The sequence below is a fragment of the Aulonocara sp. 'chitande type north' Nkhata Bay genome, linkage group LG23, assembly GCF_057382095.1.
Source record: "Aulonocara sp. 'chitande type north' Nkhata Bay isolate Kocher_YH1m ecotype deep benthic linkage group LG23, A_spYH_male_GT1.1, whole genome shotgun sequence".
Lineage (NCBI taxonomy): Eukaryota > Metazoa > Chordata > Actinopteri > Cichliformes > Cichlidae > Aulonocara > Aulonocara sp. 'chitande type north' Nkhata Bay.
In genome coordinates, this window is record NC_141365.1 from 51,357,108 (window position 1) to 51,374,970 (window position 17,863).

General features: G+C 44.2%; 1 protein-coding gene across 6 annotated transcripts in view; it reads right to left on the reverse strand.

Annotated features, from left to right (window-relative positions):
* The window catches only part of LOC147302998 (diacylglycerol kinase zeta-like), a 92,581-nt gene that overhangs the window by 52,085 nt on the left and 22,633 nt on the right, over positions 1-17,863 (reverse strand). For 2 of the 6 annotated variants that reach the window (XM_086283945.1, XM_086283944.1), the window contains exons 3-4: positions 1,597-1,699; positions 1,082-1,177 (exon numbers count right to left, since the gene is read on the reverse strand). In XM_086283945.1, the coding sequence (XP_086140071.1) occupies positions 1,082-1,177; positions 1,597-1,699 (199 nt within the window). Of the gene's footprint in view, positions 1-1,081; positions 1,178-1,596; positions 1,700-8,774; positions 9,911-17,363; positions 17,580-17,863 lie in introns of those variants that run through there. The other 4 variants (XM_086283946.1, XM_086283940.1, XM_086283941.1 and 1 more) reach the window with 4 other exon arrangements.

The window sequence follows — 17,863 nt, forward strand, 5'->3', positions numbered from 1 at the left end:
GACTAGGGATGGGTACCGATATCCGGTGCCATTATGGCATGAACGGTAGTAACCTGAGCTGTGATACACTTTGGATTCCAGCCAATCATTTTACCTTTCCAAGGATAGTAGGCGGGCCCAGGTTCTTTTAGAGCAGAGCTACAGATTAAAAACGCCCAAGGCGAAGCGGTCAAAGTCTGGCTGTACTTCACAACAAAAGGTGCAAACTCAGCAGCAACAAGTGCTTTAAGCTGATACTCTGCAAAAGAGGTAAGACCTCGAATCTGACGAAACACCTGGCGACGCATAGCGTTGTTTTAAAAGCCGAGAAATGCGCCGTATTTGATAGCTTGCTGCGAGACCTCACACCGAGCGCATCTACTGCGGGTGTGGTAAATCTCCATTAGTGAGTTAGCGCGGATCGCCCGGTGCGTGGGGCTGGACGGTGGTTATCATTTTGCAGAAAAAAAGAGACTGCTAAAAATAAAAACATGAGAGGTTTGTGTTCTCCATTCTTTAAGCACCGGTTCGAACACCGTTTAAGCACCGGCACCGTTTCAAAAGTACCGATTTGGCACCGGTATCGGATAAAACCTAAACGATACCCATCCCTAATTGGGACTGGGAGTGTGATGCACACCTGCTAACTGGTGGTGCTAGCTGGTGGTGCTCATAGCTGTTTCACTGCGTCCACAGAAGCTGGAGGGGTTGACCAGTCTAAATTCTGCTTCTTGTTGCTTCCAGTAACTTGTCATTTGTTTAAAGCTGTTGCCAAGAAAACTTAACAGTATGTTTGCTGAGCAGCCAGTACACACTGTGCAAGGAGATGCTTTCACACTGATCTCCTCCAGATTGTTATGCGTGTTCTCCGTAAGTCGGTTGCTTAGTTGTTGATGTTAATGCAAGGACTTGTAGAAAGCAGCAGACATTGAGCAGGTGCACGTGGAAGCATGCGACTGTATAAACATTCAGTGTAACACAGTAAAGAAAACCTGGAGCCATGTATAAATCACACTCTACCCCAAACAGAACAAAGCGCAGTGTGAGTGCAGGCGGCTGCACAGAACTCGGCCGGGCTGGAAACACACAGGCAGATACTAACCAGTAATCTGGCAATACAGTGCTGTTCTCCCACATAGCAGTAGTCTCCAGACACGTTTGTTTCAAACCAGATATGATCTCCATACACAGCTACCTCCTACAGAGACAAACATGGAGAGAGACAAAGAAGAGCTAAGAAAAGGACAGAAGCTGAAAGAAGAGCTGCGGTTCCTACGGACCGTCAATGAAAGATCTGAAGTATCAGCTCACTGATGAAATGTGCACAGTGTTTGACAGAAGACATTTCAAATCACTGTGAAAAATCCTGTGAGTGAACCACGATCAGCTAGCAAGAAAAAAAACCCATACCCAAATGTTAATATTTCATACAGTATGATTCAGTCTAATGTGCTTCTCATTGGCAGACACAAGATGGACTGAAGACCCACTGAAATGCATGATTGATTCCTAAGCCTATGAAAGCCGTAGCTTTCCCTCTCCTGATAATCCAGCAGTTCTGCTGAGCAGTCTGACATGGCATAAAGAGCCGACCCTGTACGTCTCCGTCACACTCACAGTCCAGTCCACAGTGCTGGAGATGTTTGCTTCTGGGTCGGTCACAGAGGATGTGCTGGGCTGACAGGGGAGATGGTGCAGACCGGACTTGGCTATGGCTTTTCTGGAAACACAAAGACCAGGAAAACTGTCAGCATCCGAGAAAACAGAGAAAACGCAAAGTCGTCAAGGTAACAAAAGGTGACAGGAACATATGTGGAGGTCTATGCACGCACGCACGCACGCACGCACGCACACATGTGCAAGCAGTCGTGTGAATGCTGAGGCATTTACACTATTGTCAATGGAAAATTGTACTTAGCAGTCAGTATAAGCTTTTAGTGATATAAGTTTGCATGTGGTAGAATACTGCATGTTGACCTTTTGATGACTTAGGCTGTTGTGTGCATTCCAGAGCGCTCTGGCATGCACACCCTGGGGGCGTGGGAGAGGTCGGAGCTTCTCTTATTGTTTTGTGGCAGGATAAACGTAACGATGTCTGTTTTAGTCTAAGTGCCTTTTGTTTAGATGAACTGCTGGACGTCCAGACCAGCAGGTTTAGGACACACACACACACACACACACACACACACGCTGATGTATAAAGACCAGGGCAGAGTCCCGGAGCCCTCACTCCGTGCGAGCGCTCTGTGGCTGCTCTTGCTGCAAGTAAAACTGTGTTTCTCCTCTCTGACTCTCAGCTGAAGAAGTGTCTTAGAATACATCTCTGGACATCTCTTGAGTTCCTAATCTTCAAGTCACTCCTGTTTTCTGCTGTTAAACCACTTCCACAGTTTCTGTGCTACTTTCATGGTTCAATTTTAAAATGTTCTGCTATTTCTGCTTATGAAGGCTATATCTGTTGGTATTTATTACTTTTACACATTTTAAATTATTAAGCTTTTTATGAGTTTTTTCTCCTATTGAAACGAATGGCAAACATCCCAAATTGCACTCAAACTTGCTTCTTTTCAAGCTCAACTCCTTCCTCACACTTTCACGTACAAACACCACTCCAACTTTAAAATGCACTCAAATTATTGGGCTACTACCAAATAATTCAGCTGTTTCGTGTCTCTTACCGTTTTCGTAAAATCCCTGTTGAAGTTTTCAGTGACACCGTGAAGATTTTTCAGAAAATACATGCGTCGCTATGGTTGCTATGCAGCTCAGCTAGAGCGCACCACTCTAGTTTTCTGAATCTGTTCTTCACGTCTGACCAAATTCTTCTTCCTCGCTCAATTTTCACCCTACCCTACACAAATCATACATCGAAACGTAGGTATTTTTGTTAGGATTCAGAAAATGTGACTTATTATTGTGGGAATTACAGATTTCTGCCAAATGGCCTCAAAGCAACACAGTCTTCAGACTCCGCATTCACAGTCTCAAAGTCTCTGACGGGACGCGTTTTCAAATGGTCATAAATGATGTCATGTACAGACGGAGCCCAACATATCTCCAGACAGCCCTGCTCACGATTCAGTCATGTTTTTGATACCTTTTACCATTAACTGTGTTTGTTTCAGGGTACCAATCTGTTTGTGGAAAACACCAGACACACTAACACAAAGAAGGTCGATGAAGGTTGCACAGCAGCGTGGGGAGTTTGGGCCTTTCTCATTTTTCCCTTTTCATTTTCAATAAATATGAAGACACTGACTATTCAAAGTCATTCACATTTGGAAAATAAATGTTTATTATTTATTTGCATAAAGCACGAGCTACGTGTGAGTCAGAAGCTGCTCTGCATATTTCATACTGCTGTGATTCTGGCTGACACGGTGGTGCGTGGGTGTAACACAGCGCACGTACAGCAAGTGTGTGGGCAGTTACGGCTGTGCTGGTGACTGCATGTTATGTATTACTGGTAACAAGAAGTCACGTAAGCGTCCCAGTTTGGGCAGATGTACAGCACCACACATCAGAGCATAACTGGAGTCTAACCAACAACTACACGCAGCAGAAGCTTCAGCTGCCCAGCCAGGCTGCTGACTGCCTGTTAATCACGATGAACACTGAGATAACAGGCGGCTTAGTAGAAAACAGTCGTTGCTCATAATCGTCAGAAAAATGTAAAAAGCAGCCACAGAGCAAAATAACTAGCAGGGATTTCAAAACTTGTTTTAATGGACTGAAGCAAAACCCTGCCCCCCCTAACAGGCATAATGGTGCACTGCCTGTTAGCTTAACCCTTCCTTACTTCATATCACACTCACATCTGTGTTTTGCCACAAAATTGTGTAGCATTTGTCATTTTTCTGACAGACTGAGTATTAAAATACGATGCACCGTTTTAGACATTTATCACAGGCTAATAAAAAGAGGTTGTATTAAAGCATCATTGATCACCAACACCCATCCAAACAGGGTGCCCTCCACGCCAATACTTAGCATTTCTAAGATCTGATTGGTGCCTGCAGCTCACGGCACACATCCTGAACATGCCACAGACACACAAACATACTGCTGTGACGTCCCAACTGTTTGACCACGTCTGACATGTAGTGACGGATCATCATGAAGGGTCGGTTGGTAGAAATGGACGTTACTTCTGCTAAAACCATCAGACATTTTCCCTAATTTGCATCTTTTTTGACTGCAGGGCTCTGAACACGCTGCTGTGTGTGATACAAACATTCCCACAGCTCTATGTTATGGTGTCATTTCAACATTTCCACAGACTTCTTTAATATTCAATATGCAGCTCAGTTTTATTTAGTGCTTTATGAAGCACGGCAGCCTGAAAGAAAGCTCTTTTTCTTAGATTATATTTGTACGTGAAGCAGAAGGCGCGACGGTTAGTGAAGAAGCTGCAGTTTGTTTCAGGGAACACAAACTTTACTGTGAGGGTTTGAGAGAATTAGCCTGTGTGTGTGATAACTGTGCAGATGTTGTTCCCACAGCTGCCACAAGAAGACTGAAGCAGGTATTTGTAACTATAGTGAAGTCAAGTGGTTTCTCATTCTTATTTCTGTCGGGTATCTCAGAAAGGAAACGCCAGCATTGTTCAGGGTCTCGAACCAGCTACTCGCGCTTTGCTAGTCAGCTGCTCTAACCTCCAGTCTTCATCTCACCAAGGAGCTCAAAGTTTGATTTGAGTTGCCAGTGAAAAACACAGCAGCATAGATCAGCCCTCAGATCCTGCAACGGTAACGCCAGTGTCATGTGATCACTGACATTCAAATATTCATTAGTGTAGAGCATAGGTGTCAGCCTAATTATATTTGGCCCGCAAGGCCATACCAAATTACTATTAGAGCTGGCCCGCCGGTCTTATACAGCGCATGTACTGCTAATACTACAACTCCCAGAATGCTCTGTTGGCGTTTTGGCGCATCAGTCAGGACAGGACCCATTAACGCCCTCTCCTCTGTTGACTGTAGTCATAGCAACCGCGCGAATACTGCCGCGCTACCTCTCCCAAAATGGCGAAAAGAAAGAACGAAAACAGGAGCTCTCTGGACAGGTGGGAGACAGAATATCTGTTTACCTATGTAAAAGACAGACCTGTTTGTCTTGTATGTGGAGCTCATGTGGCTTTAACCAAGGAGTACAACATTAGACGACACTATGAAACGAAACACCAAGAGAAGTACAAGGACCTGGACATGACTCAAAGGCGCCGGAAAGCAGAAGAGATGAAAAGAAGTTTTGTTTCACAACAGACTATGTTCAAAAAAGCCATATCACAAAGTGAGGCTGCTGTAAAGGCTAGTTTTGTTGTGGCAGCAGAGATTGCAAAATCAGCCCGGCCCTTCAGTGAGGGAGAGTTTGTGAAAAGTTGTATGATGAAAGTTTGCGACGTTGTGTGCCCAGAGAAAAAGCAAGCATTTTTAAATGTTAGCCTGAGCAGAAACAGTAGCTGATCACACGTGAACTTGCCAACAATCTAAATAACCAGCTGATGGAGAAGGGAAACAGTTTCGTTGCATTCTCCCTCGCTGTGGATGAGAGCAGCGACGCCTCTGATACTGCCCAGCTTTCAGTCTTCATCTGTGGTGTGGACTCAACTCTCTGTGTTACGGAAGAACTTTTAGGATTAAAATCAATGCATGGAACAACCACAGGGTAGGAAATATTTGAAGAGGTTTCCAAATGTCTAACTTAAATGAAGTTGCCATGGGAAAAACTTGTGGGGTTAACGACAGATGGTGCACCAGCGATGTGTGGTCAAAGGAGCGGACTGGTGGGCAGGGTACGGGAGAAGATGCGAGCGGAGAACTGTGCAGGTGAGCTGACTGTTTATCACTGCATCATACATCAAGAATCACTTTGTGGCAAAGCCCTAAAGATGGAACATGTTATGACCGCAGTAACACGAGTAGTTAACTTTATAAGAGCCAAAGGCCTGAATCACCGCCAATTCAAATCTTTTCTTGAGGATAGAGCTGGGCGATATGAGATTTTTTCATATCACGATATGTTTTTTTCATTTCAGGCGATAACGATATCTATCACGATATAAGCCAAATAACTATATTTGTAAGATTTAAATGTGCCGTTGCTCACAAGTAAAATGTGAAATAATCAGCAGCTTGTTTTTATTTAAATATTTATTTCCCATAATAAGTTCAACAGGGTAGAAGTACTTAAGGAACATGAGACTTTTTCAGATAAATAAAGGCAAATATTACAAACTACACAAAAGGCAGCCGCTAAAGCGTTTAAGTTTCAAAATAGAACAAACGAAACAGACTAAACTGTCAATTCCACTTAGAAACAAAATATTAATTCTAAAAATAAATCTTAGTTTGTTTTACAGAAGAACAGACAAAACTGACTAACTTTTGTCAATATCAAATAAACTGAGAACTAAAAGGAAATTCTCAATCTCTCCTTGTTGTATAGCTGAGCTTTTCAAACAGTTTTAACAGTTACTTTAGTCTGACAAAAGCCGAATGACGAATCAGCGCTTCCAGTCAGAGACTGAGGCTACGTCCACACGTACACGGGTATTTTTGAAAACGGAGATTTTCCGTTTTCGTTTTAAAAAATAATCCCGTCCACACATAAAGGAAGAAATGAAGGAAAACGCTGCTATGAACATGCCAAAGCAGCAGGTGGCGCTAGATTCCTAACCGTGCAGAAATGCTGGCCAATCAGAAGTCTAGAAGCCTCGGTGGGAAAAAGTAAACAAAGCTGGGGCATAGAAGCAGAACCGAGTCGTATGTGTGGAGGGACAGTAACTGTGTGTATATGTAAGCATTTAAACACTGCAGAGAGTAGAATTAACAGTATTGTAGAAATTCATTTCACCGAAACAATAACGTGGCGCACACCTTTGACGCTGCGTTTTCTCCGTTTTTCTAGTCCACACGTAAATGCAAAAACGGAGTTTTCAAAAATCTTCGTTTTCAGTGACCAAAAACGCCGTTTACGTGTGGACGAAAGGTGCAAAAGCATAGAAAAATCTGCGTTTTCAAAAATACCCGGGTACGTGTGGATGTAGCGCATGCACCAGTTTATTGTATTTCCAGACTTGCTTTCAGCACAATTTACAGTGCAGCTACTCTGTTTTTTGTCAGACTTGAAATAGCAGAAATACCTTCACACTACGGAGCTTCTATGGCTCTTCCGTTCGACAATCTCTCCGGCGTTGGAACCATCATCTGTTTTCTCTTCGGTCACGCTCGGTTGATTTTTCTAGTCGGCACACTCATTTCCTCCATTACCCGCTGGCTGCTTCCCAAACAAACACACGTGCGGCTTGGCACTTGTGCTGTACGTAACAAGTCACGTGACGTGACGCTGCGGCTGTGATTGGTTCGGCTCTGCGCTACTTAATTTGGATTGGCTGTTTTTTTTTTTTAAGAGGACAAGAGCGGCGAGGTCTATCGCGATAGTTTAATTTTTCTATCGAGAAAAAGTTATATCGCGATACATATCGTTATATCGCCCAGCTCTACTTGAGGAGTGTGGTTCGGAATACGGAGACGTGCCGTATCACACGGAGGTGAGGTGGTTAAGCCGAGGGAAAGTACTGAACAGATGTTTCGAGCTACGCGAGGAAATATTTCAGTTTCTGGAAAGCAAAGGGCAAGACACAGCTGAGCTCAGGGAGCAAGAGTTTCTGTGTGAACTGGCCTTTATGTGTGATATCACGAGCCATCTCGATGCGCTGAACCTGCAGCTTCAGGGACGGGGGCGTATCATCACAGATATGTACGCTGCAGTGAGAGCTTTTAAAACGAAATTGTGCCTGTGGCAGAATCAGATGCTACAAGGAAACCTGAACAACTGAGATAATCCATCCACAATACGAGGTTAGTCATTAATATACTGCAGCAACATGGGAATAGAGCAGCTGCCAGAGAATTCAACATTAATGAATCAATGTTACAGAAGTGGAGGAAGCAAGAAGAATGAGTTTAATAAAGTTTGATTTATCTGACTGCTTTGTTTCGCTTAATGTGCCTTATAATCCCGTGCACCTTATGGTCCGAAAAATGCGTACTGCACACTGCAGTTTAATGTTGCAAAGCACCTCTTTTTAACTTCAGTGGATATTATACATGGTTATGCTCAGGATATGTCAGCCCATTTCTACTGGAAATGCCTTTTGGTTAAACTTTCAGCAAGGAATTTGCATTTGCACTGTTACATTTTTATAAAGCTTTAATGTACATAAAAACCAGCTTCTTGTTTAAGTGAAAATAAATGGAAGGTTGTCTTTTTGCGCTAGTAATGTTGTGGAGTTGTATTTTGTCTCGCATCAATTATATCGTCGGTTATATCATTATCGTAAATTTTCAAATATATATCGTGATAAATATTTTTGGCCATATCGCCCTGCTCTATTTGGAATCATGTCTGATGTTCGTTCCACTTCTCACGTGTGCACCACTTTGTGTTGGTCTTTCATGTGGAATTCCAATAAAACTGATTCATGTTTGTGGCTGTAATGTGACAACATGTGGAAAAGTTCAAGGGGCCGAATACTTTTGCAAACCACTGTATGCTGCCAGTAAATTAGTCTGACTATAGAATCAAACTGAACCAGCACAATAATACACTGCTGCTTAGTTATTATTTAGTTACATGTCACTGTATATTTTTAACATCTGAAGAAAAAAAATGTATGTCTGCAAAACATAAAACACCAGTTCTGTCAGGTCTATGTTAGGTGTGTGTGTGTGTGTGTGTGTGTGTGTGTGTGTGTGTGTGTGTGTGTGTGAGACAGAGAGAGAGAGACATACGAGAGGAAGTTGCCCCATGTATCCTGGTAAGGATTGTAATAAATGCTTTGCTGGGGTCCATCTAGTGGAGAGGAACAGCCTTTATGGAGCATGGAGCCACATGAGGTAGCATCTGCTGCAGCCGCCCCAACATCAAAGCTCAGGCCTGCTGGAGCCGGCTGGCCAAGGCTGGGACTGGTCACGGAAGTCGACATTGCGTTCGTCAACTTCGCTGTACTGAGACTCGACTCTAATGGATTATATCGGCCGAAGACGCCAAACCCTGCTTCGTTGTCCTGAAACACGGAGTCTGCCGGAAGCAAGTGTGAGGAATTTCGTCTCAGACAGCGAGGAGGCCAGAGCAAGGGCCGGGCTTTGATGTTCTCCGTAACCACAGCCTGCGTTAGGTGCCTGTGAGCTGCCAGGGTGAAGCTTTCTTCATCAGCTTCATCATCGCTTTCTTCTTCTTCACCCGACTCAGAACAGGAGCACGGGGAGACATCCATGCCCTCTTCATCCTCTTCTTCCTTTTGCAGTCCTGTGCCCATATGCACTACACTTGCCAGTAACATAGAGGATCCCAGTAAATGAGGTTCGATAGATTTCACTTTCGAACGACGTGCACAGGAGACTGAGCAGCAGGGACGATGTCTTCCTCTTCCTGTTCCTTCACTTGCATTTGTTAGCCCAAGCTCGATGATAGACTGTCGCTTCTGTCCACTAGCCACTAGTAGGCCAACACTCGGGCGCCTGCGCTGGTCAGTGCAAACCAGAGGCAAACCGACAGAGGAGCGTCTGGACTGTACTAATGCTACAGAGGGCAGACCGACGCTGGAGCGCCTCCTGGCTTTACTGGCCTGAACAGAGGGACATTTGTGACGCACTGCAGCAAAATGCTTTTGTCTTTTTTGGCGTCGACCAAAGTGTCGCTGGAAAAACAAATCCATCTCGTCTTGGAGAGCGATACAGTACACTGCTACTCAAAATGCATCTGATGAGATACGGTTGGGTAAAGAACACACAGTGCCCTTTCCTTGTCTTCATTGACTGCGGGTCAGATATCAGATATCCATGCGACCGAAGATTGGTTTCCTCCACTCGAAGCTGGTACAGCTACTGCTGGACATCTCTGACTCTCCAGCCCTCCTTTGGAAATGCTGCAGAGGCAAACAGGCCGTTACAGAAATCTGTCATTTCTCATTAACAGAGAAAAATGTTCCCACCAAGGAGTTTACTGAGGTTAACGACTAAAAGAATCTCCAAAGAAATCAGACTCAATCAGCTGTTCTCAGGTTGGATGATCTAACTTGCTGTTTCATGATGCAGTGCTGCTTTCTTCAAAGTCAATCAAATTATGACCAAAACTTTATTGATACCAAAACATCTGACACCCCACACACACACACACGGGTATGTATTCATGTCCTTGTGGGAACTTCTCATTGACATAATGCTTTCCCTGGCCGCTCACCCTAACCTTAAAAAATGAATGTCTAACCATAACCCTGATACTAAAACCACATTTTGAGTCTCAAACTTGTGAGGACGGGGATTTTGGTCCCCACAAAGACATCTAAACAGGTACACACACACACACACACACACACACACACACAGACCTACTGTATCATAAATATAAACTAAAGCTCATACAGGGTCACATCATTATTGTAGGATCGTTACAATATAAAGTGAAACGTTTAACTGATAAGTTGCTTTACTAGCAGCTACACTGTTCACTGCAGCTGTGAAGCTGCTTCCAATGAAAAGGCTCATGCGTGAGCACAGGGACCGTAGTGTGTCGCAGCACAGCAGGGTGGACTGTAGTGTCACGTATCTTAATAAAACACGCAGCTTCACTTTCCAGTCAGAAGAATCACTCAAATTAGAGTTAGAGTTACTAAATAAAGGTAACATTCGATCAGTCAATCTAATCTTTGTGGTTCTTCAGAAGAAGTCAAATGTAAATATAAAAGTGCTAAAATAAATTTCAGTTCCTGATTCTGAGAAGTATCAATTTATGCCCTCAGAGATGACAAAGCATGAAACCAAAGCTCAGCTCTGAAATCTGACCATAGCCACATACTCAGCAACTGAAAAATGTTGCATCAATTTGACCTCCAACCACTGACTGAAGTGTGCGAGTGGTTAAAATTAGATTGCTGTGGATGTGTGGCACATAGGCCAGCTATTCAGTATTTGTATAAACTTCATCTTCTGTGGTCTTTGAAATATGAATTTGGGCCCTGCGGTGCCGACGCTGTCTAAACAATACGATCCTCGAGAGTCAGCAAGACCAGAAAAGTCCTCAGTAGACGAAGCTGTGACCAAACGCAGCGTTTTCTTTGCTTTTTAACTAGAAAAATCAATTCTACGTGGAGCTTCCCGCGGCGTGAACAGGCAGATTGTTTAAAAGGCTCTTCATCCTTAAATAAGTGAAGTGAGGAAGCATGCTTCGTAGCGTTGGCTTGGTGGGTAGCAAACAGGAAATGAGTGTAGATATTTAATCAGGAGATTATGAGACTCAGCATATAGACAGTTTGTACGAGTCACACGTCTGAACAACACGGTTAAGCGGTGAACGACCAGCTCATTTTACCATCCGTGGCTTTGTTCTGTGTTCGCCCATCAGCAACCCAACAGTTTGTTAATGCTCACACTATTATACTCAGCAATAAGCTCCAGCTTCAGCCGCTCGCTCGGCTGCTGGCAAACCAGTTAACCTGAGATGAACACCAACACGTCACATTTTTAAATATTCTCTAAGATCACTGCTGATGTCTTTCCTCCTCCTCCTCAACACCTGAATGCTCCAGACCAGCAAACTACGGATCTATGAAGCCTTAAAGCTGTGCTTTAATTCACCATGACTGTACAAAGATATTTGTTTGTGTTTCTCGTCTTAATAAATAACAGAAAACATTTTCTATAAATGAAAGTCAGCCAAGATGACTGGATGGAACTTAAGACGGTTTTGAACCGTTTCTGTTCTAGTTCCGTTTTTCTAACACTGAATTTACAAGAAACAGAGCGAAGCACACACCACCACAAACGAACCTCGAGACGACAGATGAGATGATAACAGTGGGGCAGAACATTTGACATGTGGTGTGACTAACTGAACGTATAAGAGCAAACTGAAGATCACGCAGCGCATCGGATGAGGACAGTAAAGCGAGAAAAAGGCGTTTTAGAACCGTGAAGCTGAAACCTCGGGTATCACAGGAAGTCCCATCACAGACTCATTAGCCCACCGAAACCTCCTCTGTTCGCTTACAGTAATCAGCTTGACATTCAGCAGCAAACGGCTCTGCCACTCACTACGTTCAGAGATCATCACGCTGACATACATTTCTTCTATTCTGAATCTTGAATGTGGGCACATTTGATCCTTACGGTTACGTAACCACAATCAGAACCAGAGTGACTTACTGCAGGCTGATGTGATGCGGATGATTAATCTACAACTTCTTAGTTTCCAACACAACAGTTGTTTTTTAACTGGGATAAGCTCAAAAGAGTCACACACAAGTTATATGACAGTAACAGGCTGGATATGTCTACAGTTCCTTCTAATCGAGTTCTAATATTTTCCTCCGCGATGTGTTTTCTGTTACATAACGGCTTCTTTCTCCGGCTCTAATCCCACAATGGGCCAAAGTGAGGCAGCGATGGGATGAAAGTACTCAGTAATAACCCATCAGACATCCCCGCAGTCGAGCTGTCAACAAATACTTTTGTTATATAATCTTTAAAAATGTAAACGTGCATTTTTCAAGCAGCCAAACCAGTTGCTGTCGCTCTACAAAGCCAAGCTTCCCACAGAGCAGTTGCAGTTTCCCAGCACTAACTGGGTGCTTAGCAGAACACCGTGCAACCACACAGCTGGAACAGTTGTGTGTCACAGGTGCGGTCTCACTGCAGTGCATGTTCCTTCAGTTATTAGCACCGTTACCATTTTTCTGCTTTATTTCAAACCTTAAGGCTCTTTTCAAAATCGAATTGTTGTGTTTCTGGTAAAACTCTCGCGGCGTGCTTGCCAAACTTTAACTGTGCTGAATGAATAATCAGCAGGGCTGTGGAAAAGCAGACTGATGGATGCATCAGGGGCCAACCACAGTCCACCATCTTTAATGTAAAACACACTAAAACAGACAGTTGGACTCTTTGGAAAACGCTCAAAGAACTTTGAAGTTGGGCGCGAGTACGCGCAGCCACACCGCCGCACGTACTCACGCATCAACACGTTGCTGCTCGGAGCTGGGCTCAAGTGATGCCCTGCAACACAACTTTGCATGCTGGGATAATTTACTAGTATGTGCAGCTTTAGTACAAACTTGTGAACACCAGCAGGGTTTTTGACTGCTTACATACAGATGTTCCAAATGTTCAGACCAATGCACACTCCCAGTAACTTTCACTGGTCAAGTGAGGGACTCTGGGATGCAGAGAGATGACACAATATGTGCTCTAAATGTTTTCCAACACTTTACTTCTTCAAGTTAAATGACACAGCTCAGTGACAGTTATCCTGCAGCAGGTCACAGAGTGCTCAGCTGGATGTTAAGTCTTCTCCCTCGAGTGTCATTCAACATACATACAATGCTGACATCGTGGTGCTCCGAGGCATCCACTGTGGACGAGCTCTGCACTCATTTCCATTAACAACAGTCATTTCAAATTCTCTCACTGACACTGTGGGATGAAATTACCAAAGTGTGCCAGAAAAATGTTGTGAAATTAATCACAAGAACAACAAGTCTGCTTTAAAGTGTGCTTGGGGTTGATTTAGACTATTCTCAATAACCGACCAAGTATTCACATGATTATCATCATGGGACGATAACAGTCATTGCAAACAGGAAACAAACGTGGTCTCCGTCCAAGAATTTGATACAGCACGTCATCGTTTGACTGGCTAAGTGCATGCAGCTAAAAATACTTCTTATTGGCTGGTGGAACCCACAATGAGACATTAATAAGGCTCCACCATCCCATCTTGGTAAGCTAGCCTTGACATTTCAAGGTGTACCGCTCTCACTAAGCAGTGCAATAAATGATATGTGCAGCGTTCAGTCTGTGGCATGGTCTGGTGGTATAAATGCCTGAGGTACAAGGGAAGAGGCCACTAAGAACAGGTCTGCCTTGAAAGCATCTTTACAATGAGCAGCTACTTTAGGAAACTATTTTTACACTTCACCAAAAATTAAAGATTTTTAGTCCGTAAGTGTGCCAAAGGGTGTGAGGCGTTGCAGAGCTCTGATCTGTTGGCTTAAATATTTACATGAAAAGCAGTGGTCTGCAACGCAAGCACACAAAGAGTGCTCTAGATAAATGTGGTTTTCCTCTATTGGAGTGAAACAACGCCTCAGAGCTATGTGGCAATCACCTCTATACACCAACACTTCATTATTAGAGGGGCTTTGCAGCTATCACACACAGCAATCAGATTATTTTACATCCTGATGGCAGATTTTTGGGGTCTTTTCTGGCTTTATTTGATAGAAACAGTGAAGACTGACGGGGAGGGCCGCAGGTCGGATTCGAACCCGGGCCGGCCGCTCTCAGCCATACTGTATAGCATGTGGTCGCCTGCTGCCCCAGTGAGCTATGATGGTAGATTTACCTCAGCCTGTTTCTTCTACCTCCACTGCAGGCAGCGTCTGAATCAACATCCTGGTGATTAATCCACCAATAGGACTCTGTCATGTGTTACTGTTTAAACTGGTTTCATCTTTGAAGGCGTGCAGTGACGGGAAACAATAACTTGCTTTCTCACCAAAAGTAACAAGAACGTTCTCAAAATGTTGTTTGTTTGTAACATTTGTTACAAACAAACAGAAATGCAGCAATAACTGAGACTAACGTTTGTCAGATCAATGGCTGAATTTTACAATATGTAATATTGACCTTAATAAATGCCTTCCAGACTTTATGTGAAGAAAAAGCATAAAGTGCAATGAGTGCGCTTATGCCTGCGACAAAGTAAAGGTAACTTTAGAACGCCGTCATGCTCTGCACGCCACCTGAGCCATCAGATGAACCACAGGTAGGACTTTCAGTCATTTCTGCCGCTTCAGGCTTGTTTGCTTTGCACCACAATCTGCGTTTTTCCATCACTGAAGAGCTATTTCTGATTTCAAGAGACGGTCAAACGCAAGACTACAAGAACTGTAATTTAACTATAGCTCATGTTCTTAATAAGATGCTTGCAAAAACAATCCGTTTATAAAACTGCATCAATGCACACGTGCAGCAGGAAGGTGAAACAGGTGGAACACATGTGGATCTGCCTCACATCCATATACAACCACAGATACTGAATGCAAGGCAGCTCACAAAGTTCTTCAGCCATCCAGCTGCATCCAGCAAGAACAGTGCCACATCCTGCCGTCACTGCAACGCTCACCGTGTGTTACACAGCCGAACAGCAGCGCAGTCTGGCACTGAGGAAACACTGACTGGAATGTGATGTGGTTGATTAAGTGGTTATATGTAAAGTGCATGTAAAGGGCTCCTTACATTTCATTTTTAGCCCCCAGCCCCCCTCATGTTCTGATGCATAGATCAGACTTTTCCCACAGAAGCACAGACAGGTTCGTCTTTATTGATCCCAAAGTTTTGATCTGCAGTGGTGCAAAACAACACCTACACACCGAGTTACTGGGAAAACGTTTCCTGGAAACAGAGTCAAAATTAATAATAGCAATAATAATAATGGCAACAACAACAAAGTGAGACAGCTAGCAAAGAGGTTTTTTCTGCCTCTCTGCCCCCACCCTCACACGCACCCAAAGCCTGGTGGGGGGGGCGGGACTAAGCCAACCACAGGAAACCTTCACAGCGCACTGGGAGACATTCAGGATCCAGAGCAGCAAAACAGTCAGGCTGAGATGTTTACGTTGGACTGATGATGTTGGCGTCGAGGGACGTCTAATAATACAGGAACAACGGCCCACAGAGCTGATACACGGACTCTCTGACATTGTCCCTCTGTCTGGTAGCTGCGCCCTGCTCTTATTACCACTCTGCACCATTGTCAGGCTAAACAGTGACACGCTTCCATTCTAAACCACAGCGAGGCAAAGTCACTAAAATCACACTAACAAACACACGTAGACGTGCGTAAGTAATGGTGCTAACATACCTCTAATCACAAGCATTTGAACAGCAGGGCAGTCAGAGGACGTGTCACAGTGTCATCTGAAAGCAGACTACAGACACTCCGTCAACCTTTCAGTTCTAGTCTCTCTTCTGGTTCCATCTGACATGACCGATGCTTTCATTGTCATGACGATACAAGAGTCACGATCCAAAGGGAGCAGCTAATTTCCACAGCATGCTGGCCTTTGGCTCAGAAATGCACATTACATGTAGAACAGCACTCTGACACATTTCAGTTTCAGGGTGTGCCCCTGACCTGGGTACCACCCACTCTGTGTGGAGCTGGTGCAGCTGCACACAGCCGACAGGATATTTATGTGTCAAGGAAGGTGGCTTTGATCCACTTGACGAGTGACAAGTTTGTCGTTTTACTTTCAATTGCTGAATAAAATCTTCTTTTGGTTCCGAGTGCACTTCCCCCACAACACTCGGACAGCTACACCCCTTCGTCGCTTGGACTCTGTGGGGCACAGAAAGTCTATGTGCTGCTTGCCTCTGGACAGATGTTCTAGCTGTGTGATACTGAGATGGAGGCAAAGCACTGAAGCTGAAGAAGCTAAAACACAGAGTGCTGCACAGTCTGCAATAAACTCGTCACTCCACTGTGGACAGTCGTATATAATAGTAATCAGAACTGTCACCTCACAGCAAGATGGTTCTGGGTCTGTCAGCGTTTGTACGTATTAATATTAATCGAATGCGGACCAAAATTACTTGAAACAGACATCCAAAAAGAAGAAAGCTTTTCAGAGTTTCTGACTGCTCTAAAGTAAACGACGGAGTTCCTGTCAGAGCTACGCTGCCTGTCGTCCACTGTGTGTAGCGTCCGACTGTCGTACATGCACCGCAGCACTGGATGTTCCTGCACATTCTTCAACTCGGAGAAAATGTCACAGATTTTCCAAAATGAGCGCATGAGCAACACAGGATGAACAAATGAATGTAGCCATTACATGTTTAGGATTACCAGATGAACTACTGGGTTTCTCACACACACACACACACACACACACACACACACACACACACACACACACACACGTTACAGGACAGCGACTGTGGCCTCCTGCTACACTGGAGTCTAAACTCTTTATATGAACAAAACCTACAGCTGTGCAAAGATGTCAGCTCATCTTGCAAGTGCCCCTGTATGCCTGCTAGACTCATCATTACTGTTCTGCTCTCTGCTTGAAGTCACAAGAACAAGGAAGAACACAGCACTGCATCAGCCTGCAAGAACACAGACTCAGTGTGAGTGGATTCAGCCTCATGTTCAACACTTTCTTTCACTATCAAACCCTCCAGCTGAGACATTATTATTATTGTTAAGACTGTGTGGAAATAATGTTCACTCAACTCAACACTGACTTCATCTTAAGTTAGCATGTAGCAAACTTTTTAACCTAACAAATATTCAAAAATCAAAAGGAGAAATTAAAAGCCAACCTGTCAAAGAAAGCAGAAAACTATCCATCCGTGAGTCCACGCCTCTTATTTGTCGAGCTTAGACTAAACCCTGGTGTACGGTGACGGCTATTAGGAACAGAGGGGAGGGAAGTGTGTGTGTGTGTGTGTGTGTGTGCACATAGGGGGGTTAGGGGCGTGTGCTAAGAGGAAGAGAGAGTGGGCGTGGCCCTGAGACACGGAGAGCCTGAGAGAGGACTAAAATAACTACTGTATTTCCTTGACAAGCCGAGTGCAGAGCTGTTTGATAAATGCTCACACACTGACACACACACAGACACACACATACAACCAGCCTCTGTGAGAAAGAGGAAACTGAAGTAACACACAGCGAGTGATTATGACACCGCAGTCTTTCAAAGGCACACCGAGCTATTCAGAGTAGGTGTACAGTGAGGATAGACGAAACACAAAGCACCCACTCAAACACAAAGTCTATGACTCAGAGCTGCAAAGGACGTCTTTACACCAGCGCAGGAGGG